The sequence below is a fragment of the Chiloscyllium punctatum genome, chromosome 38 (assembly GCF_047496795.1).
Source record: "Chiloscyllium punctatum isolate Juve2018m chromosome 38, sChiPun1.3, whole genome shotgun sequence".
NCBI classification, from domain to species: Eukaryota; Metazoa; Chordata; class Chondrichthyes; order Orectolobiformes; family Hemiscylliidae; genus Chiloscyllium; species Chiloscyllium punctatum.
In genome coordinates, this window is record NC_092776.1 from 22,375,342 (window position 1) to 22,400,360 (window position 25,019).

A 25,019-nucleotide genomic window follows, 5' to 3' on the forward strand; every position below is an offset into this window, starting at 1 on the left:
CTATTTAAAGTAGAAATTAACAACTTCATTGCTTTAAGTGTAACAGAAAATAATTAACTAACAACTATTTACAACTCCTTCTTCTAACCTATCTTTTACCTTCCCTTCTAGAATATTAGTCCAATAAAACTCCCGATTAAGGTTTACAAAATGTCTTATCTCAAAACCAGGAAGCTTTCGCTTCTTCTCTGTATTCCTGTCTGCTTTTCTTCTTCTTGGTGATTCTGCTTCATAGGTTACTGATCAATAAAGGTTACTTATTGATTAAGAGAGCTATTCTCTGGGCAGTTTGCAGATGTCGTTGGCTTGGCAGTTCTCCTTCCAACTGTTCAATTTTCCTGGGTCTTATACCCCCACCCCAAAGCATCGGATTGTGTCATTGGTTTTTAAGATTGTCAATATACTAAATTCAGACTTGATTGGAGTTTGGTATTTTTCAGGGCATAATTTAAACTGATTAGTCTAATTTGAATTTCTTTTTGTCTCCAGGCAACCAGCTATACTACCTGCTGTACCAAAAGGTTATATTATACCTTTTTTCAGAATGCTTGGTGTTGTCAGATAATTCTGTTGCTTTTAGCTCTCTTAAAGGTACAAGTATACCCACATCTTCACAACACAATCAGAACACACAAAGTCACCAAAGCCCCAGGACATGCACACAGACAGAAACAAAAAAAAACACTGCTTTTGTGCAAAGAGGGAAAAAAAAATCAGGGAACAACAGCTGAATAGCAGGTCAGTCTTCTTAGCTTCAGGATATCTCTGAGGGGGTTCCTCAGAGTAGTGTCCTAGGTCCAAAAATCTTCAGATGCTTCAGCAATGACTTACCCTCCATCATAAGAAAGTGGGGATGTTCATCAATGATTGCTTAATGCTAAGCACCATTTGCAACTCTTCAGATATTGAAGCAATCCATGTTCAAATGCAACAAGATCTGGACAGTATCCTGATGTGGGCTGACAAGAGACGAGCAACATTTGCCAGACAACAACCATCTCTAATCAGAAATCATCTAACCACTACTGTTGACATTCAGTGATGTTACAATCACTGAGTCCCCTACTATCAACATCTTGGGGGTTATCATTGACCAGAAACTGAACTCGACTCACCAAATAAACACAGGCTACAAGAGCTGGTCACAGGCTAGGAATACTGTGGTGAGAAACTCCCCATCTGACTCCTTGAAACCTGTCCATCATCTACAAGGAGTAAGTCAGAAACATGATGGAATACACCCCACTTGCCTGAATGGGTGCACCTCTAACAACATTCAATAAACTTGACAACATCAAGGACAAAGCAGCCGCTTGATTGATATCACATTCACTCCCTCCACCAATGATGCTCAGCAGCAGGTGTATGTACTATCTCATGACACACTGGAAACATTCACAAAACAGCATTAGACATCACCTTCCAAACCCACAACTACTTCAATCTAGAAGGACAAGAGCTGGAGATACATTAGTACACCACAATCTGCAAGCTCCCCTCCAAGCCACCCACCATCTTAATTTGGAAGTATATCATCATTCCTTCACTGTCGCTGGGTCAAAATTCTGGAATGCCCTCATTAATGGCATTGTGGGTTAACCAGCAGCATGCAGACTACCGTGGTTCAAGAAGGCAGTTCGCTATCACCTTCTTGAGGGCAACTAGTTTTTGACAATGAATGCTGGCCAGCCAGCACACCCATGTCCCACAAGTGAATAAAAATATTACACATGAAAAAAATGATACATTAAATCAAACATTTATGTTGGTTGATTTCGCTAGTCCCAACTAATTAGTTGTCTGCCAAAACAGAGAGTTACTGAAGACACTTTGGCAAATGCCATTTTGCTTTGAAGTCCAAACAAATACAAGGAAGGTCTTGTAAATGTACACATTGTAGAAAATCTTATGAATCAAAGAAATCATTCTAAAAAAAACAATAGCTTTTCTTTTCAGGACATGGCCAACGTACAAAGGTGATTCATCAACTGTGGCACAGGGGATAGATGATGCATTATTCTTGACTATGCTAGCTGTTTGCAACTAGCAATAATTAGGTACAACCTTATTACAATCGTACTGAAAATGACTAATGATTTTTACTGATATTAAACAGATAAAACTTCAGTTTAATGTAAATCTATTGAGAAACAACATCTGGAATTTTTACCAACAATTTTATATTGAACACTTCAGAGCATTTGAACGAGTACTTACATTGACATCTGCCACCATTAATTGGATCTCCATAGTATCCCTGCATGCAAGCTTCACATTGTTTTCCAACAGTCAGGTTCTTACATTGTTCACAAATACTGCCATTGATGCATGTGCTGTGACCATTACATTGACAAGCTGCAAAGAAAATGCATCTGTTGTGATTTTCCTTTTTACAATAAATTCAAACAAGCTGTTACAGATCCAACATTTTATCCTTCACATACCAAGTTAATTTTAATATTAATGCATGTTGTCGTATGTGCTAGTTAATTTTTTTGAATATTTGACTGCTAAATTTCGGATATAATATACAGAAGACTGAACCTAAGTAGGTGATGCAGATAATTTGCACAGTGATCTTGATTCATATTCTCCTCATATTGTCCACTCCCAATATAACAATATTTTGAATGTGTGCTCAGCAAACTGTAGTTCAAAATTAGAATAAAGGCACCAAACGCAACAAGCTTGTAAAATTTATTTATGAGACATTCAACACATTATTTAAAAGTGCAAAGCTGCCATTCAGGATTGTTCTTAATTTTGAATCAGAGCCACTATCAATGGTTTTGATCTACATGGTGGATATTTTCGTCGGAGTTCCAAACATTTTGCTGAAAGGTAGAAAAACAGAGTCATGGGACAAGAAATATGAGGAATCATATTTCCTTGCAAAATGTTCCTGTGAAGTGCCTGAGTACATTTCATAACTTCAAAGATATTACATAAATGAAAGTTGTTATTGCATCTGCAAGCATTATCACAGGGCAGAAGAATATTACAAATGTTCCAATAAATTGTTAATATGTCAACATGTAAATTATTTCAACAAGTTGGCAAATTACTCCGAGGCAAGCTTCTATTTAATATTCAAAGAACACCCACACAAGTGAAGTTAAAATTAAATTCTTTTTCAAACAATATTCAATAATTCTGTTAAAGCTCTAGGCAAACAGATGACAAGTTCAGCTTTCATTACATGACCTCAACAGGTCTTCAAAATGCCTTCTGCTTCAAAACAGTGTAGGAAAGCTTATTTTGTATGATCCTGTAAATATGAGTTTTCATCCAACTTATTTGTCTCATACAATATACAATTGGAAGGACACATATCGATTACTTTCCTCAAATTATCAGCAAATATTCCGGCAAATATTCTGGCAATATTTGCTCTGTAACTGAAGCCATTCAAGTAGATCTCAGCATACCAAAGTTCAGGTCCTAAAATACTTTGGAAGGACTCTAAACACAAATCCACAAGGATGGATAATCGTTGTCATAGCATACCAAGAGCTATATAGGTAAGATTCATGACATGGTGATGATCCTAAAGATTCAGGGAATCCTTGGGAAGTTGAAATAGGCTGGCAATGAACTAAAGTGATAAAAATTATCAGGATGAGAAATAGTAATTGACAGGAAAGGATATAAATAAATATTTAAAGTGAAAATCAACAGATAAGACTAGAGGAATGTTGGATTTTATTGTAAGGAGGATGGAGTGAGCACAGTTTTGGTTTCTGACGAAAGGGAAAATATACTTGTCTTGAAAGCAGCTGAAAGAAGTTTCATGAAACTTACTCCTGGGATGAAGGATTATCTTATTCAGAAAAATTGAACAGGTTAAGGCTAAACTCAGTTTAAAACAGCGAGAGATGATCTTATTGAAATTCAGATAATTCTGAGGTGGCCCAATGAGGTAATGCTGGCATGACATTCCTCTTGTGGATAATCTAAGAGTGGGATGCACTTATTGAAAATTTGGGGTCTCCCATTTAAGACAGGGATGAGAAGGAATTTCTTTTCTCAGGCAGTGGTTTGTCTTTGGAATTCTCTTCCATCACAGCAGTGGAGGATGCATTATTAAATACATTCAAGGCAGGCCAGGCAGATTTTGATTGACATGAGAATGTAGGACAACAGGGACAAGCAGGAAAATGGAATTAAGGTGACTTCATCAAGCATAATGTTACTGAATGGCAGAACAGAATCAATGGGTCAATTATCCTACTCCTTGAAATTTTGTTTCTATGGTTCGTGAAGTACAAGATGTCTCAGTCTAACATAATTTGTATATTGCAGTTGTTTGCCTTGTGCAAAAATGCACAGTGTTTATTTTTTCCCCCATTATCTTTACGTACACACAAAATATGAATAAACAATACGACCCCTTTGCCAACTTAATATTTGTATTGATTTTCTACATAAACTTTATTTTCCCATCCTATCCACTAATTCTCAATAAATGTTTCAAAATCTGTTTATCTCAATCGTAATATTTTCAATTTTATGTGAAATTCTGCAAACGCTTTCTAGTATCCACACAAATTTGGATAAAAAAGAAAAGATTTAAACCAGACTTCTACAAATCATGTCAAGAACTTCTAATACCCTAGCTACTTAATAAACTAAAACTGAACATGTTCAATATGTATTGTATTGTGTTAAAAATTTATACCTCTTTAAATGGTAAGTTATTAAATAGAAGGTTGGACTCCATTTATTAATCAAGAAAGAAATATAGCTTAGCCCTTACTTGTAAAGACAAGTACCCTTTTATTTTTATTTCATTAAAAAGCACCTGGCCTTACTGAGCATCAACTCTTGTTGATCTCAGATCTCTGCCAAAATCACAGTATAACCAGATGCTATGAGATGCATACGATTGCCCGAGGAAGACTAGTTCTCCAATTTTGACTGCAGGTATGAGCTTGTTCCAGCCTAGCGCAAACTCTCATGGGCACTGTTGATATCAGCAGCACTGGACAGGTATTGCAGCTATGTTAGAAGATTTTACAGAATTAATTGGTTGGATGGTTTTCTGCAGTTTACAGTGAGTGTACGATATAATAATAATATTCCTTGTGATCAACACAAATACAATGACTAACAAACAGGGTGAATCAGATCCCTGAGTACTGTGTCACAGAATGCTGGAATGAGGAGCTCTGTTCTAAACCATATTGTAGTGAGTGCCTAGTTGCCAAACAGAAGTCTGTAGATTCTTCAAAGAAAGAGGAAAATTCAAAAAGGGAAGGAAAGGGCACAAAGGGAGTCACATGGGACCTTGATCAGATGGGCCAATGGGCTGAGGAGTGGCAGGTGGAGTTTAATTTAGATAAATGGGAGGTGTTGCATTTTGGTAAGGCAAATCAAGGCAGCATTTATACACTTAATGGTAAGGTCCTGGGGAGTGTTGCTGAACAAAAAGGCCTTGGAGTGCAGACTCATAGTTCCTTGAAAGTTGGAGTCACAGGTAGGTAGGGTAGCAAAGGCATTTGCCTTTATTGGTCAATGCATTGAGTATATGAGTTGGGATGTCGTGTTGCAGCAGTGCAGGACATTGGTTAGGCTACTTTTGAAATATTGCATTCAATTCTGGTCTGTCTGCTATAGAAAAGATGTTGTTAAACTTGAAAGGGTGCAGTAAAGATTTACAAGGATGTTGCCAGGATTGGAGGGTTTGAGCTAGAGGGAAAGGCTGAATAGATTGGGGCTATTTTAATGGAGCATCAGAGGTTGAAGGGTGACCTTACAGAAGTATATAAATCATGAGGGGCATGGAAAGGATGGGTATCCAAAGGTCTTTTCCCCAGGGTAGAGGAGTCCAAAACTAAAGGGCACAGGTTTAAGGTGAAAGGGGAAAGATATAAAAACCACCTTAGGAGCAACGTTTTCACGGAGGGGGTAGTTCATGTATGGAATGAACTGCCAGAGGAAGTGGAGGAGGTTGGTATGATTACAACATTTAAAAGGCATCTGGATGGGTACATAAATAAGAAGGCTTTAGAGGGATATGAGCCAATTCCAGGCAAATGGAACTAGATTCATTTTGGATATGGCTTTGTGCATAAGAAATCATGTCTCACTGAGCTTTTTGAAGACGTAACAAGGAGGATTGATGAAGGCAGAGCAGTAGACGTAATCGAAATGGATTTCAGTAAGGCGCTCAACAAGGTTTGTCATGGTGGACTGATTATCAAGGTTAGATCTCATGGAGTACAGGGAGAACTAGCCATTTGGATATACTATTGGCTCGAACGTAGAAGACAGAGGGTGGTGGTGGAGGGTTGATTTTCAAACTGGAGACCTGTGACCAGTGGTGTGCCACAAACATCATTGCTGTGTTCACTGCATTTTGATATTTATATAAATGCTTTGGATGTGAACACAGGAGGTATAAGTTAGTAAGTTTGGAGATGACACCAAAATTGGAGGTGTAGTGGACAGCAAAGAAGGTTACCTCAGGTTACAATGGGATCTTGATCAGATGGGCCAATGGGCTGAGGCATGGCAGATGGAGTTTAATTCAGAAAAATGCGAGATGCTGCATTTTGGAAAAGCAAATCTTAGCAGGACTTATACACTTAATGGTAAGGTCCTAGGGAGTGTTGCTGAACAAAGAGACCTTGGAGTGCAGGTTCAAAATTCCTTGAAAATTGAGTCACAGGTAGATAGGATAGGGAAGGTGGTGTTTGGTAAGCTTTCCTTTATTGTTAGAGCATTTAGTATAGGATTTGGGAGGTCATCTTGTGGCTGTACAGGACATTGGATAGCCACTTTTGGAATAGTATGTGCAATTCTAGTCTCCTTCCTATCAGAAGGATGCTGTGAAACTTTGTTGCCAGGGCCGGATGATTTGAGCTACAGGGAGAGGCTGAATAGGCTGGGGCCGTTTTCCCTGGAGCATCGGAGGTTGAGGGGGACCTTGTAGAGCTTTATAAAATCATGAGGGGCATGGATAAGATAAATATACAAGGTAGTTTCTCTGGGGTGAAGGAGTCCAGAACTAGAGGGCATAGGTTTAGGGTGAGATGGGAAAGATTTATAAGGGACCTAATGGGCAACATTTTCACACAGAGAGTGGTGTGTGTGTGGAATAAGCTGCCAGAGGATGCGGTCGAGGCTGGTACAATTGCAACATTTAAGAGGCATTTGGGTGGGTATATGAATAGGAAGGGTTTGGAGGGATATGGGCCAGGTGCTGGCAGGTCGGACTAGATTGGGTCGGGATATCTGGTCAGCATGGATGCGTTGAATCGAAGGGTCTGTTTCCATGCTGTACATCTCTATGACTCCATAATATCTCTCATTAAGATGAATGTTCTTCCTCGCTTTTCTCAACCCTGATCTCCAACATCTGCAGTCCTCACTTCCTCTGAGGGGACAGAGGGTCAAGCATGAAGAAGGAACTGAAGGAAATACTTATTAATCAGAAAATGATATTAGGGAAATTGATGGAATTAAAACCTGCTAAGACCCCAGGGCCTGATGCTCTGCATCACAGAGTATGTAATGAAGTGATCCTAGAAATAGCAGATGTACTGGCGATTGTTTTCCAGCATTCTGTAGACTCTGGGAGAGCTCCAATGGACTGGATGGTAGCTGTTGTGATCCCACTCTTTTAAAAAAAGGGAAAGAGAAAATGGGGAATTGTAGGCCAGTTAGCGTGACATCAGTGGTGGGGAAAATGTTGGAATCAATCAGTAAGGATATAATAACTGAGCATTTGAAAAGCGGTGACAGAATCGGTCCTAGTCAGCATGGATTCACTGAAGGAAAATCATGCTTGACAAAACTTTTGGAATTTTTTGAGAATGTGACCAGTAGAGTGGACAAGGATGAATCAGTAGATGTTGTGTATCTGGAATTTCAGAAGACTTTTGACAATTTTCCACGCAAGAGGTTAGTACGGAAAGTTAAAGTTCCTGGGATCAGAGGTAAAATACTGACATGGAGAGAGAGAACTGGTTGGCAGACAGGAAGCAGAGAGTTGGAATAAACAGGTTGTTTTCAGAGTGGAAGGCAGTGATGAATGGGGTATTGCAGGTTTCAGTGCTGGGACCTTAGCTGTTCACGATATACATTAATGATTTAGATGAAGGATTTGAATGTAATCACTCAAAATTTTCAGATGACACTAAGCTGGGGAGCAGTTTGTGCTATGACGAAGAAGTAAGAGGCTGCAGGGTGACTTGGACAGACTGGCTGAGTGGGCAAATACTTGGCAAATGCAGTATAAAGTGGATGAATGTGAAATTATCTATTTCAGTCAGGAAGACAGATTATCATCTGACTGGTGGCAGTTTAGGTAACATTGAGGTGCAATGAGACCTAGGTTTCATGTTGGAACAGTTGAACGTTGGCATGCAGGTGCAGCAGGCAGTGAGGAAAGCTATTAGCATGCTGGCCTTCAAAGCAAAAGGATTTGAGTATTAGAATAAGGATGTCATGCTGCAATTATGACCTTGGTGATACCACACCTTGAGTATTATGTGCAGGTTTGGTCTCCTAGTTTGAAGATGGATATTGTTGCTATTAAGGAAGTCCAGCAAAGGTTCACCAGACTGATTCCCTGGATGGTAGGACTGGCATAAGAGAAAAGACTGGATTGACTGGGCTTGTACTCATTGGAATTCAGAAGAATGAGGGGGGATCTCACAGAAACATATAAAATCTAGATGGGACTGAACACGTTAGATGCGGGAAGAATGTTCCTTATGTTGGGCAAGTCCAGAAAAGGAGGTCAGACTCTAAGAACAAGGGGTAAGCCATTCAGGACTGAGATGAGGAAGGATTTCTTCATTCAAATAGTTGTGAACCTGTGGAATTCTGTCCCACAGGAAGCTGTTGGAGCCACTTCATTAGATATATTCAAGAGAGAGATGGACATGGCCCTTGTGGTTAAAGGGATCAAGGGATATGGGGAGAGGGCAGGAATGGGGTACAGAAATTGCATGATCAGCCATGATCACATTGAATGGTGGTGCAGGCTCGAAGGGCCGAATGGCCTACACCTGTATCTATTTACTATGTTTCGATAGGACTTAATTTTCAGAACATATCATCTGTGTGGTTCATTGTCAACTGGTTTTGAAAATCAAACACTTAACAGCTTAACTCAATTTGCATACTTCCTTCAACATGGCTCACAGCACCAGGGTCCCAGGTTCGATTCCAGCCTCGGGCGACTGTCTGTGTGGAGTTTGCACATTCTCCCTGTGTCTGCGTGGGTTTTCTCCGGGTGCTCCGGTTTCTTCCCACAGTCCAAAAATGTGCAGGTCAGGTGAATTGGCCATGCTAAATTGCCCATAGTGTTAGGTGCATTAGTCAGAGGGAAACGGGTCTGGTTGGGTTACTCTTCGGAGGGTCGGTGCGGACTGGTTGGGCTGAAGGGCCTGTTTCCATACTGTAGGGAATCTAATCTATCTAATCAAATAGTTTGTGTACATTAGAATGGCCTGCCATATATAAATCTGTTCCTTATTCATTTTAATCTTTTTCGAATAGAATATTGTTGGGACAAATATTAAATTGAGTCCCATGTTTGACGCCAGTGCAACAGACCTGATAACTGGACTTCTCTTTCGTACATGAACTAATGATGTCATCTGACACAAAATCTTGCTGTTTACACAAGACAACAAGGAATGATTGACAAGTCACAAGGTGGTCAAGAGGATGAAAATACCATCTCCAATTTCATCACAAACAGTTCTCAATAATTAGTTTGCATTCCTGACTTTGCAGCAGAAGGAAAAAGATATCTCAAAACTGGTAATTAATAGAGTGCTCTGTTTTCCTTCCCGAGTGCATGGTAGGAAACTTACAATGTTAAAACTAGCATAAAATGTCCCAACGTTAGCCCTTTCATCTTTAACTCTCTCCCAATGGATTGTTGCTGCTGTTAACTGCAAATAGAGACAAAAAACTGGAATCCTAGGTAGACAAGCAAGAGGTTGGAAGAACACAGCAAGCCAGGCAGCATTAGAAAGTAGAGAAGTTAATGTTTTGGGTATAACCGTTCTTCAGAACTGGGGGTGGCTGTATGGGAAGCATAGATAAAGGGGATGGTTGGAGGAGGGAGGGACAGGGTGGTTAGTTAGGGATAGGTGAACACAGGTACAGGGTACGACTTGGTTAGTCAATGAGAGGAATAAATCTGGGTGGTAGCTGGAAGGAAGTGTTGATCAGAGGAATGGAAAGGAGGGGGAGGGAGTCAGGGGATGGGAAAGTAGTTTATTTGAAATTGGAGAACTCAATGTTGAGTCCTCCAGGCTGTAGGCTACTCAGACGGAAGATGAGGTGTTGTTCCTCCAATTTGCCGTCTGATTTGCTGTGGCAATGGAGGAGGCCAAAGATGGTCATGTAGGAGAGGGAATGGGAAGGGGAATTAAAATAGACAGTGACTGGGAGGTCAGGTCAGCCCCTGCGGGCCCAGCTGAGATGCTCAACGACAGTCTCAAGATGGACGTTTACTACAAACCCACAGACTCACATAACTTACCTGGTCTTCACCTCCTCCCACCCAGTATCCTGCAAGAACTCCATCCCATTCTCCTAATTCCTCTGCCTCTGCCGCATCTGCTCAGACAAGAAGGCATTCCACTCCCAAGCATCCCAGATGTCCACCTATTTTTAATAACGTGCTTTTCCTGCCTCTGTCATCCAGACAGCCCTCTGCCACATCTCCTCCATTCTCCGCTCTACTACTTTAAACCCCTCGTCCTCTAAATGCAATAAAGACAAAGTCCCCCATGTCCTCATGTACCACCCATCAGTCTCCACATCCAACGTATCATCTTTAAACACTTGCACTAATTCCAATTAGACACCACTAGCAAGAACATCTTCCCCTCCCCACCCTTCTCTGCCTTCTGCAAGGACTGTTCCCTTCGCCAATCCTTGGTTCTTGCCACTCTCCCCACAATCCATGCCTCCTGAACCCTCAGGTACCTCCCCGTGCAATCGTAAAAGATGCAAGACCTGCCTGTACAGCAACCCCCTGACATCCATCCAGGGCCCCAAACATTCTTTCCTGGTGCTACAGGAGTTCACAAGCCTCTCCTCCAACCTAGGTGAAAATGAGAACTGCAGATGCTGGAGATCAGAGTCAAGATTAGAGTGGTGCTGGAAAAACACAGCAAGTCATGCTGTGAAGGGCTTTTGCCCAAAACATCATTTTTCCTGCTCCTCAAATGCTGCTTGACCTGCTGTGCTTTTCCAGCACAGCTCTAATCTTGACTCTCTTCCAGCCTAGTTTCCTGTATTTGGTGCTCCCAATGTGGCCTTCTCTGCATCAGGGAGACCAAACGTAAACTCAGGGCACGATTCACCAAGAACCTCAGCTGGGCCTTCAGGGCCAACCTGACCTCCCAGTCACTGCTTATTTTAATTCTCATTCTCACTCCCTCTCTGACATGAGCATCCTTGGCCTACTCCACTGCCAAAATGAACGACAGCGCAAATTGGAGGAACTACACCTCATCTGCCTGAGCAGCCTATAGCCTGGAGGACTCAACATCGAGTTCTCCAATTTCAAATAGCCTGCCTTCTCATCCCCCGACTCCCCTCCCAGCCCCTCCCCCTCCTTTCCATTCCTCTGATTGAAGCTTCTTTCCAGCTACCAACCTGGCCATGCCGTCTACCTGTGTTCACCAATCCGTGCCTCACCACGCCGCCCCTCCCTCCCTCAACTTTATCTGCAGCTTCCCTAACACCCACGCCCAGTCTTGAAGAAGGGCTATACCCAAAACATTGACTTCTCCATCTCTTGATGCTGCCTGGCTTGCTGTGTGCTTCCAGTCTCCTGCTTGTTAACTCCAAATACGCAACATCAAATCTTATAACTGCCAATTTATAGCCAGCAAATCTTTGATCAGATTGCACTCCAGATTCCTGCATGCCCAAAATCATTACTGTACCCTCCTGCAGCTGTCTTTTGTGTCTGTGCAACAATGGTTCTCATATATAAACGCCTACTGTGCAGTTAAAGGTGCAGACGTCTATTGTAATGATCCTAACTGATGGTAATACCGAACAAGTCAGATTCGATATGAAACCTGGTCTGATAGACTTTCAAATAGTGTTGCATCAGTGATTATTTTCAAATTAGTGCTAACTTGGGCAGCATAGTGGCTCAGTGATAAGCACTGCTGCCTCACAGCAGCAGGAACCTGGGTTCAATTCCCACCTTAGGTGACTATCTGTGTGGAGTTTGAACGTTCTCTCTGTGTCTGCACAGGCTTCTTCTGGGTGCTCTGGTTTCCTCCCACAATCCAAAGATGTGGTGGTCAGGTGGATTGGCCATGCTAAATTGCCCATAGTGTTAGATGCATTAGTCAGGGGTAAATGTAGGGTCTGGGTGGGTTTACTTCGGAAGGTCTGTGTGGACTTGTTTCCATACTATAGGGAATCTAATCTATTAATATTGCAAATGTAACCACATTATTTAAAGAAGGAAGAAAACATGGAATAACATACCTGTCAGCCCCTTGTAAAGAATAGGAAAAATATCAGAATTAATTATAAATAGTCCAATTATTAGATAAAAAGAAAACAATTGCCTGATTGGAGAGTTAACATGAATTTATGGAGGTGAAGTTATGTCCCTCAAACCTAGCAAGAGCTTTTTGAGAATGCCGCCTATGAGCAGATTCATTAAGGAGAATATCAGTTGGTGTGGAATATTTGGATTTTCAGAAGGCTGTTGTATAAAGTTCCACATGGGAGATTGGAAACTAAAGTTAAAACAAATAAGATTGAGGATAACATACTAGAATTGCTTCAGGATTAGTTAACAGGCAAAAACTAAACAGTAGAAATAAATGGATTATTCTCAGGTTGCAGCTGAGACCAGTTGGTTACTGCAAGGATCAGTGCTCATGCCCCAGCTGTTCATAATTTATATCAATGATTTGTATGTGGGGTAACTTGTAATATTTTCAAGTTTACAGATAATGTAAAGCTTGCTAGGAATGTGCATGCAAAGCAGCTTCAAGGGGATTTAAACAGGTTGAATGAGCAAGAAAAGGATCCAGATGCAAGCAGGCAGGAGGTTTGTATTTCACAAAGCTTGACATGAGCCATGCTTGCTTGCAATTGGGTTTAGACCAGGATTCTCAGAAATTTGCTACAATTAATACCTATAAGGACTTGTTTCAATATAGGAGACTGCCATTCAGCGTATTGTCAGCCTGTTCAGTTTTTCTGTGGATGACAGAATATTTTGCAAGGTCAACTCAGGTCACCATTTTCTTAGATGTCATCCTGATAACAGGGAAAACTAATAAGGAAAACATAGGGAAATTAGATGTAGTCCAAAGGTGTTTTTCTAAGCCAGTATACGCTTAAGAAGAGAAAAATGTATGTTCCTGGCACACCCTCCCAAGTGACCCAGTTGGGCTACAGGCTCAAAAAGGCTGATTTATAACCGCTGGATGATAAAGTGACAGCAATGAAAGATGCCCCAGCCCTCACATCTGTCCAAGAGCTTAGGTGTTTTCTGAGTCTGCTAAATTGTTACAGGAAGTTCATACACAATCTGGCATCCATCCTGGTGCCATTGCATCAACTCCTAAAAAAAGGGTCATCCTTAGAAGTGGTCTCATAGACAGTCCATAGCTTTTACGAAGTATCAAGAACTCCAATGCCAAGACTCTGCCAAGTGAGAGAGACAGTTTGATACAGGAGACAACGTTTGGTGCAAGAATCATGGAAATGGCTATGCTTGGGTAAGAGGCACGATCAACCCAAAATCAGGATGAGTGACTTATAAAGTTCTGGTTAACGTGACTGTCTTAAATAAACATATGGACCATTTGAAAGCTGCAAGTTCAAAGGCTGCATGGGTGCAAAATTTGCCCTGCCCCTCTGAGCCTTCAAAAATACTTCAGGGACCCATTGATTCACCCTCTCCATCAAATATTGTTGAGTCATCTGAATCAAAGATGGACATGAAGAGAGAAAATGCCTTGATGCTTTGGCTGCAGAAGAAAGGAGTGTAGGTCTACTGAGGCACTCCAGGCACAAGACGCGAACTCCCATGCGGTACATGCCTCCTGTGTCTGATTAGGATTTGGAGGAACCTGACTTGATATTAAAATGCCCCAGGAGGCTCATTCACTCAGAAGGTGAGGGTTGCCGTGATTGTAACAATATTAGCCAGCTGGATCTCATGGAATGAGTTCCCTGATTGGGGCTATTAATCAGGTCCAATCAGGGAGACATAGCTGACATAAAAGGTCAATGTCCTGTATATCTAAACCCATATAAGAAACAAAGAACCACAGAGAAATTGGGTCAACAAAATTGTTGCTGATGAAAAGGGAGGATCAGAAACAGCCTGCTTATAAAAATGACGCAACAACAGAATCAGTGATCAATACAAAAAGCTGGCATGGACTTAGTGGGTCAAACTCCTCCACATCTCAGTTCCACCACAGAACATACCAGACGGCCTCCTTCTTTAAAGACTGCAATTTACCCTCCCACATGGTTGATGATGCCCCCCAGTGCATCTTATCTACATCCTGCACCTCCGCCCTCGAACCTCACCCCTCCAACTGCAACAAGGATAGAACCCCCCCGGTCATCACCTTCCACCCCACCAACCTCCGTATACAACGCATCATCCTCCGCCATTTCTGCCACCTACAAATGGGCCCCATCACCAGAGATATATATCCCTCCCCACCCCATCTGCTTTCCGTAAAGACCATTCTCTCCGCGACTACCTTCGTGAGGTCCACGCCCCCTAATAACCCACCCTCCCCTCCTGGCACCTTCCCCTGCCACCGCAGTTGCTCCCGATGCAGTCTCCTCGACACTGGGGAGACAGGAACCTACTTGCACAACCCTTCAGAAAACATCGCCAGGACACCTGTATCAATCAATCCCACCACCCCGTGGTCAAACATTTCAACTCCCCCTCCCACTCTGCCGAGGTCATGCAAGTCCTGGGCCTCCTCCATTGCCATATCCTTGCCACCCAATGCCTAGAGGAGGAACGCCTTCAACCCCATAGCATCAATGCGTATTTCACCAATTTCCTCACTTCCCTTAGCCCCACCTTACCCCAGTTCCAACCTTCCACCTCAGCACCATCCTCATGACCTGTCCCATCCGTCAACCTTCCTTCTCACCTATCCGCTCCACCCTCCCCTCTGACCTATCACCTTTACCCCCACTTCCATCAACCTACTGCGCTCTCAGCTATCTTTCCCCCCCCCAACCCCCACCCCCCTCCCATTTATCTCTCCACTCCGAGGCTCCCAGCCTCACTCCTGATGAAGGAATTTTGCCCGAAACGTCCACTTTCCTGCTCCTCGGATGCTGCCTGACCTGCTGTGCTTTTCCAGCACCACACTCTTGAGTCAATCTCTAGCATCTGCAGTACTCACTTCCATCTTGATGGGTCAAATATCTTCCTTCTATGTTATAACTTTATGATATGTAATGGCTATTTCTCAGCCTGGAGGAAGACAGCCAGAAGTGTTTCTCAAGATTCAAAGTTAGATAAATGATGAAGTGTTGGAAAAGAGTGTAAAATTTCAACAATTGCCAAAAATACCAAGTTTGAAAATACAGCAGTCAGTGAAAATGATAATCAACAGGATAGAGATAGTGTTCTCAGAGTGGATAGACAAATTACAGATTATTTTATTAAAAAAATGTGAATTAATGCATTACAGCTGAAAGGATAGGGAAAAGCCAAAGGACTACATAGAACATAGAACATAGAACAATACAGCACAGAACAGGCCTTTCGGCCCACGATGTTGTGCCGAACTTCTATCCTAGATTAAGCACCCATCCATGTACCTATCCAAATGCCACTTAAAGGTCGCCAATGAATCTGACTCTACCACTCCCTCGGGCAGCGCATTCCATGCCCCCACCACTCTCTGGGTAAAGAACCCACCCCTGACATCTCCCCTATACCTTCCACCCTTCACCTTAAATTTATGTCCCCTTGTAACACTCTGTTGTACCCGGGGAAAAAGTTTCTGACTGTCTACTCTATCTATTCCTCTGATCATCTTATAAACCTCGATCAAGTCACCCCTCATCCTTCGCCGTTCCAACGAGAAAAGGCCGAGAACTCTCAACCTATCCTCGTACGACCTACTCTCTATTCCAGGCAACATCCTGGTAAATCTTCTCTGCACCCTCTCCAAAGCTTCCACATCTTTCCTAAAGTGAGGCAACCAGAACTGCACACAGTACTCCAAATGTGGCCTAACCAAAGTCCTGTACAGCTGCAACATCACCTCACGACTCTTGAATTCAATCCCTCTGCTAATGAACGATAATACTCCATAGGCCTTCTTACAAACTCTATCCACCTAAATAGCATAATTCTGAAAAGTGTACAGGGATGGCAGGATCTGGGTGATCTTATCCTTTCATCTTCAGGGATCTACATTATGTTGAGAGCGCGCATAATAAGCAGGTTATTGTAAAAGCTCTTGTGGTACAGAACTCGTGTCCCTACCTTGGGGCCAGGAGCATGAGTTCAAATCCTACCTGATTCAGAAGTTTATAATAACATCTTTGAACAGTTTGTATAGAAAGTATCAACAGACTTCATAGACAGTGGCAGTCAGTATAAAAAGAGTGCAGCTATCCTGAAATGTTACAAAGCTCTAGTTAGGACACAACTAGAATATGATGCTCTGGACACCAGATTTCAGAAAAGGAAGAGGAATGTTGACAAGTGCAAAATACGTTTACTAGAATAGTTTGAGTTCTCTCTTTGGAGCAAATGAAATTTGGTAGAGATGTAGATTATGAGGCATTTGACAAAAACACAAATGCTGTGCATATTTGCTTATTTTAGAAGGATGAGGAACACAGATATAAGGTTTTGGGCAAGAGATGCAGAAGGGATGTGAGGAAGAACATACTTTGCAATGGAATAATGATTTGGAATTTGCTGTCTCAAGAAAGTGGTGCTGACGAATGACCTCAAAATAACATTCTACTAGAACTTGAATGAAAATCTTGCAGGACGACAAGGATCCTGCAATGCAATGGGACCAATTGCCTTTCTCTAGAGAACTGACATAGACTGGATGGGTCAAACGGCCTCTTTCTTGTTATATTAATTCAATGAAAAACAATTTCTATAAGGTTGGACATCTAAATGCATTAGTTGTGCATAAATTAAATGAAACTAGGCAAAAGTGAGGACTGCAGATGCTGGAAACCAGAGTTTAGATCAGAGTGGTGCTGGAAAAGCACAGCAGGTCAGGCAGCATCCAAGGAGCAGGAAAATCAACGTTTCGGGCAAAAGCCCTTCCTCTACTCCTGATGAAGGGCTTTTACCCGAAACGTCAATTTTCCTGCTCCTTGGATGCTGCCTTACCTGCTGTGCTTTTCCATCTCCACTCTGATCTAAACATAAATTAAATGAAAGTCAAGCCTGGTCTGACAGGTTTTAGGTATGAGGAGGTTTTAGGTCGGAGACTGAGGGGGGAACCTGATCGAGGTCAACAAATTATGAGAGGCATAGATAGAGTGGACAACCAGAGGCTTTTTTCCAGAATAGAAAGGTCAACTACAAAAGGGCACAGGTTCAAGGTGAGGCAGGGAAAATTTAGGGGAGAAGTAAGGGAGAATTTTTCACACAGAGTGGTGGGTGTCTGGAACACACTGCCAGTGGAGGTGGTGGAAGCAAACATGTGAGCAACATTTAAGGCTCATCTTGACAGACACATAAACGGAAGGCGAACAGAGGGATAGAAACTATACATCGGCAATAAGTGGCAAACAAAGGTTAAACATCAGCGCAGACTTACTCTCAGCTACTTCATATATAACATTTCAGAAATTACAGTATCAATATTAATCCATGAACATTTATACAAAAACAACGAACTAACATATAAACTATAAAACAAAAGAACTGCAGATGTTAGAGATCTGAAACAAACAAAAACAGAAACTGCTGCCAGACCAGCTGAGTGCAGCATCTGTGGTTCTGAGTCCTGTGACCCTTCAGTATGAATTCTGTAGTTCTGAAGGTCACAGGACACAAAATGTTTATTGTTTTCTCTCTGCAGATGCTGCCAGACCAGCTGAGTTTCTCCAGCAATTTTTATTTCTCTTTGTTTAAAATATAGGCTGCATTTAATAATAGCAATTTTCATTTCAATAGCAATAACTATTTCAATTGTATGTTTTCAAAAAACAATTCTTTGCAAACAAAGCTAATGCCTACCTGGGCATTGAATAAAAGCCCATTCATTGCTTTTGTCTTTTGGGCAAAGATCCATATCAAGTGTCATTTCTTGAGCATTCTTCCCAGCAGATTTCATTGGTCCTCTTGAAGAGCCTTCCACACATTGTCCCTTCCCTGTATTTGCAGGGTCATTACACCAACCACAACCAGGGTGTTCCAAACACTGTTCACATGTACGAAGTCCAGAACAATTTTGAGCTATGAAAGAAATGAAAACGCATTCTTAAATTTTAATTCAAATAAAAATTCAGAGATATTGCATTTTTCTCACAGATACAAGGTTCAAATTAATAGTCAATTGGATAAAACATGTTGTCAACTCAGCCAGGTGAGAAGTGTGAAGTGAAACATTATACAATAAAAGTGGACAATCTGTGCAATTTTCACAAGTTTTTTTAAATTGGCAGTATCCCATTTCGCAGATCTTCTCCATTATTATTCAAGAATAAAGATCTACATTTTCCGTGTAGTCAGAACTGCCTTGTTCTGATGAAGCATCACTGGATTCAAAATGTTAACTATTTCTCCCTTAATAGATGCTGCCCTACTTGCTGAATTTCTCCAGCACTTCCTCTTTTTGTTTCTGTTTTCTTGCATTTGCAGGTCTGGGTTTTATTTTAGAGCACTTCCCAATTTGTCTTCTCTTTGACGATCATCAATTCAATCTGTTGTTGTATCCGTGATGCATTTCTGTATGGAATTTGTTGGGTTGATTTTATAAATTCCTCAGTTTAAACTTTCATTCAGGTTATGTTCTTTATTTGCCATTTGCAAATTTATCAATGATAGCCAACTGGTTTCATGGCTCAAGGCAACAGCAACTAACCCATGATTAGGGTCCTTACTTCGTAGCACTTCCTAGAAACTAAGCCAGCAGCTTAGTTCCATTTTTGGCAAGACCAATGACGAGGTAGTACAAATCATTCAGCAATCAGTCCATTCTTTGACTTTTTGTAATAAAACATTGCGAAGATGTACACAATTAAGCTGCCCTTTTTTAAAAATGAAATTCTCAGACAATATGGGATTCATTTTCTACACTTTAATTTGTAACCTTTTAAAACAATTCCCAAAGCAAAAGGCAACAGTCGAAATGTACATAATGAAGATGTAATTCTTTCCACTGAGCAAGTAAATTAACTTGAATGGTCTCCATTCCCAATATAATTATATCTAATGATTACAGAACCAGCGCTACAAATAAAAAAAATTAAGTATCTTATTTTAATGGCCTCATCCCCTGCCAAGTTTCTCACCAAGTCAGCCTTGTTCAATCATTTCATAATAGACTGAAAATTCAGGAACCATGAGGTCATAAATTAAAGCAAATATTTTGATTCTCTAAAACAATATGCAGACAGCTACACATAGAATGTTTGCAACATTTTTCTGAAAACTAATTGCCCAATATAATATTAGAACTAACTCAAAGTTTGTGCGAAGATTTGTAGCTCAGGTGCTCGTTATTGTGATTCTGTGCGCCGAGCTGGGAATTTGTGTTGCGGATGTTTTGTCGCCTGTCTAGGTGACATCCTCAGTGCTTGGGAGCCTCCTGTGAAGCGCTTCTGTGATCTTTCCTCCGGCATTTATAGTGGTTTGAATCTGCCACTTCCGGTTGTCAGTTCCAGCTGTCTGCTGCAGTGGCCGGTATATTGGGTCCAGGTCGATGTGCTTATTGATTGAATCTGTGGATGAGTGCCATGCCTCTAAGAATTCCCTGGCTGTTCTCTGTTTGGCTTGTCCTATAATAGTAGCGTTGTCCCAGTCACACTGGGACAAGCCAAACAGAGAACAGCCAGGGAATTCCTAGAGGCATGGCACTCATCCACTGATTCAATCAACAAGCACATCGACCTGGACCCAATATACCAGCCACTGCAGCGGACAGCTGGAACTGACAACCGAAAGCGGCGGATTCAAACCACTACAAATGCTGGAGGAAAGATCACAGAAGCGCTTCACAGGAGGCTCCCAAGCACTGAGGATGTCACCTAGACAGGGGACGAAACATCTGCAACACAAATTCCCAGCTCAGCAAACAGAACCACAACATTAGAACTAGCTATTTTATCTTATGTGTTCTAACTCTCAAGGTTACGTGTAGTTTTAGAATAGTCACAATCAAAATTGTTTTAAGTTTCAAGGAAATTTCAAAATCTAAATGAATAGAAATCTACAATTTGCCATTTCTTTGTCACATCACTGTGTCAACATTTGACATGTCAACAATATACTCTGTCATTAAGGTAGTTCTTACAAATGATCTATCTTTATGTAAAGAGATTTTAAACATTGATCTTTTCAGAAAGAAGCTTCAAATGGAGCATTTTTGAGAGGCACTCACTTCACTGAGCTCCCAACCTCATAAAGAGTGAGAATGCTGCAATGGCTTATTTAGCAATCTGTCTGAATCACATCTAAGTTAAATGTTCTAACAAAGGCCATTCAGTTGTCAAACCTGGTTTTCTGCCAATTCATTCAAAAATGGCTCCACTCTGTAATCAATCATCTTTCTGTATTTGTTTACTGATTTCTAAAACATAGCCCATGAGTGCTATATGAGACATGAGTTCAGTATTTAGCAAAGTAAATTAGATATGGTTATCATCTCAATGTTTGAACAAATATTAATCCAAAGAAAATGAAAATTAGAATGATAATGAAACACACAATTTAAATGGTAGGCAGTTAATTGAATAGGTAAATAAACATTCACTCCCGAAATCCCACATATCTTTCTCCACATAATATCTGTTCTGTATTTTCCAATATTTTCCAGAAACTCTGCCCTCAATCAATGGACTGAACTTAATGTAGGCAGTAGGCTCTCAACTGTCAGCTGGAGAGCTGGCCAGAGGCTTCCATCAGCTCCTTTGGGAAAGACTGCCAAACAGGTCAGCAACAGGACATCCTCAAAATCAAAAACTCTGGGGTGCAAGTCCAATTCATCAAAAGTATTGACCAATTAATGGTCGACAAGCTCTTCACTGCTAAGCAGAACTGTTGGGGAAACCTAGGGTCACCAAGTTGCCAAGGCCACAGGTAAGTGGCAGTGGGATGTGCCAATGCAGGGTGAAGGTCACAGGGGATGGGGAGTGGGTCAACAGCAAAGGCAGCGCTCTCAGAAGTTCATTTTTGATGCTGAGTCCCTTAATCACAATGTGAACATGACCCTTAGAGACTGCCTTTCCAGTTTCATACTTGATCTCTCTGACCTACAGCCAGTTAAGAAAATCCTTAATTGGGCATTGATTGACCATTCAATTGACACTGGGCGGGATGGTTGCCCGTGAGCCTGCACCCTTACTAACTTAATTGGAACACAGGCAGGAAGGAAACAGAAGTCCAATTAAATTTCCTTACCACCAAACACATTAAATTTCCCCATCCCAATTTTGACAACAGCTTTACTTTAATACTGTAATAATCTTTTAATGTAAAGCCATCCTCATGTTTATAAAATTTTGTTTTACTGGTTTAGTCGATTTTTCTGATGCCAGCGATAATTTACTAACCCAGACTAATTATGAATGTACGTCTTGGGAGATTAGCCAAGACAAATATATTTGACCTAAAGGATGGTGTGAAATAAAATACCCTCCTTAATGGAATTGTGGGTCAATCCACAGCAGGTGGACTGCAATGGTTCAAGAAGACAGCTCACCACCACCTTCTCAAAGGCAACTAGGGGCAGGCAATGAATGCTGGCCAGCCAGCAACACTCACACCCCACGAAAAAAAAAATAAATAAATAAACTATTAAGTGGATTTTGGATTTTAAATTGGTGTCAAGTATGTTTTGGTCTGTGTATGAGAAGGTTTATTAATCATTAGCACTTCTTGCAGCCGTGACTGTAAACCAACAAGCGTCAGACAGCAGGTGACTGCAGCACTCTTAAAATGAATGTGAATTATCAGAGACATTATGTGTTGAAAAGACATTGGTTTGCTGTCAGTTTATGGAATTAAGAAGTGAATTTTTAATGGGGAAAAGCCATCAATTGGAAAACATTTAGCTCAGTTTGCAGAAGACTTTGCTGCAGTTTGATGCAAGTATAATTTTTCTTACAGAAAGTAGTTAGTTCGGAAGTTAGGCAATAGATTAGATGTAAGGCTTATTTCATGGAAAGTATGGAATGCATGGTTAAAATGAGGTTGTTGTGGGACTCATTGTATGTTTAATAATATATACTACTGTTAACGTGATACAGATACTGAGATGAGAACTTTTGATGGATAATAAAAATGACTCAAAGATACATTTTCATTCTTCTTTGGGAGTGAAACAAGTAATGACTTTTTTAAAATATCATTTGTTTTAGAGGTTGGATTTTGAACTAATGTCATGTGGACTTTGATCTATGTATATTATGGCGTTTAATAATTAACTTATCCGTATTTCTGGAATCATGATTGTAAACCAGTATGCATCAGAGTGTAAGTGACGAGGAGTGTCCTGCAGTGATAATGTGGATTTGTTGAATTAAGAGAGTTTTAGAATCAGAGGCACAAAAAGGAATTGAAAGGTATTAGTTTACTTTTGAGTTAGCAGAATCAAGTGTTTTTTGCACAGATTGGTTAATTTTGTTTCAATTTGCAGAAGACCTGGCAGGAATTAGATGCAAGAACAACTTCTCTTGGAGAAAGAAGTTAGTTCAGGATAGTTTGGAAATAGGCTCCTATAGTATGGGGTTTTAGTTTAAATTCCAGACCAAAGTTTTTAGTCAGACCCTGAATGGGTTATTTAAAGTTAATAAAGTCTAACCTCAGTTGTGTGAATAATTAAGGAAGGAACTATTCAGGTCTCAAGATCAGAAATTCAATAAAGAAACAGTTATGTCAAATTGCTGGATGTGTTAAAGAGGGAATTCTCTGATATTTGAACAATATAGAGCGATTGTGTTGGGAATAGGCAGAATTTGATTTTGCCATGTATTTTCAAATCTTTCAGATGGTGTTTTATGTAAATTAATGAGTTTACCCTCCTTGATATTCATTTATTTTGTGTACTAAATTCCTGTTTTATTGTTTAAAAGCAAACCTGCAGCATTGCATGCCTTTGTTTCAGTGAAAGACCACTACCTTAAATTAAAATGATCTCTCAAATCAGATACCATTCTTGGACTGATTTGTCCAGTAGTACCATGAACTGAGACAAGTGGGATGTATAGCAAAGGTCCAGAACATTCCAAAAAGTCCAGAAAGCAGCAAGGTTTGGGCAGTGGCTAAGAACAGTGAAAACTGGAAAACTAACTCAAGAATGCCCAGTTACTCATGGAAGTATATCATAGTTTTGGATCTGGTTGTCTTAATGTGAAAGGCAGCTACAATTACCCTATTGGCATAGGGCTCCTCCCTGAACGTCTAAGCAGTCAAAGCCATAAAAAAATCAACTGTATAAGAATTCCTATGGCTAAAGGCATCAAGTGAAATAATAGCTTTATATAACAGATGGTTTAGGTCATGGTGAGAGCAGGGAGTTCAGTTTTAAGTCCTTTGTTATTGAAAGAGCTTCAAACACAAATAAAGTGTATAGCTATATTCAACAGGATGATGCCAGCAACAAAAATGGAAAGTTGAGATACACCTTGTGCGATTCAGCCATTCCTGACTTTTGTATGCTCTACAGTCATAAGGTATTTTGAAATGCAATATTCTATACTCATACAAGTAGTTTATGGCTTTTATTAGCATTTATTAAAAGCATATCCACCATTACAATATTGTACAAGTAGATATGAGACAATATACTAATCTGCTTCAATTTCATTCAGAGTTAATAACTTGCTAAATAGCATATAATAAAACTATTAGTCTCAAAATTAAATTATGCGGAATGATTTCTTTGTAAACAACTTGTAAGATGGCATTCAAATATCTCTTTCCAGTATCCAAATGAACCATGGTGAATAGTATTAAGTTGACATAAAATGATTATTTTGTCAACTGTGGAATGCAGATAAACAAATAACTTCAGAGTTTGTTCTACAGTAAACTGTTGTACTACATGAGATCCTCATTGTATAAATTTGCTATTCAACCAAGAGATGCATTGTAAAACAGTTTACAAAAACAATCAAATACTTACAAAGGCAGTTCACAGTCTGCCACTCCATGCACTGTCCATATGGAAAAGAGATTACATATGTATTGGAATCCACACAACGCTTAGCACTGCTGCACCACATGCATTCCACATTCTGGCTTGTGCAATTCGAGCACGTTGTTCGGAGGGAGCAAGGAGTCTTGCAGGGTCTAGCATTTTGATTTGGACTGACTGCAAAAGAAGAACATGTCTCCTACTCAGAATTAAACGAAACAATAATAGAACAATACAGCACAGAAAAGGCCCTTCGGCCCCTGATGTTGCACCAACCTGTGAACTATTCTCAGCTCGTCCCCCTAACTATCCCAAAATCATTTATGTGCTTATTTAAGGATTGTTTAATGTGGCTGAGTTGACTACATTACGGTAGGGCATTCCAAGCTCTTACCACTCTCTGCGTAATTACAACACTTTTCAGTCAAAATATCAATTGGTTACAATTTGTTCCCGAGATATAGCTATCACACAGAGAAACAGGAAAAAAGTAGTCCATTTGGCCCTTTGAGTCTGCTCCACAGTTCAATATGATCATAGTTGATCATCCAACTCAGTAACCTGTTCATATTTTCACCCTTTACCCAGTGATGGCATTAGTCCTAAGAACTGTTAAACATTTTGGTCTCAATTGTTTTCTCTGGCAGAAAATTTCATGGGTTCACTACTCTCTGG

General features: G+C 40.6%; 1 protein-coding gene across 2 annotated transcripts in view; it reads right to left on the bottom strand.

The window, feature by feature from the left end:
• The window catches only part of atrnl1b (attractin-like 1b), a 928,830-nt gene that overhangs the window by 630,183 nt on the left and 273,628 nt on the right, over window positions 1-25,019 (bottom strand). For both annotated transcript variants that reach the window (XM_072557357.1, XM_072557356.1), the window contains 3 exons: window positions 24,333-24,521; window positions 18,224-18,442; window positions 2,218-2,355 (listed from right to left, as the gene is read on the bottom strand). In XM_072557357.1, the coding sequence (XP_072413458.1) occupies window positions 2,218-2,355; window positions 18,224-18,442; window positions 24,333-24,521 (546 nt within the window). The remainder of the gene's footprint in view (window positions 1-2,217; window positions 2,356-18,223; window positions 18,443-24,332; window positions 24,522-25,019) is intronic.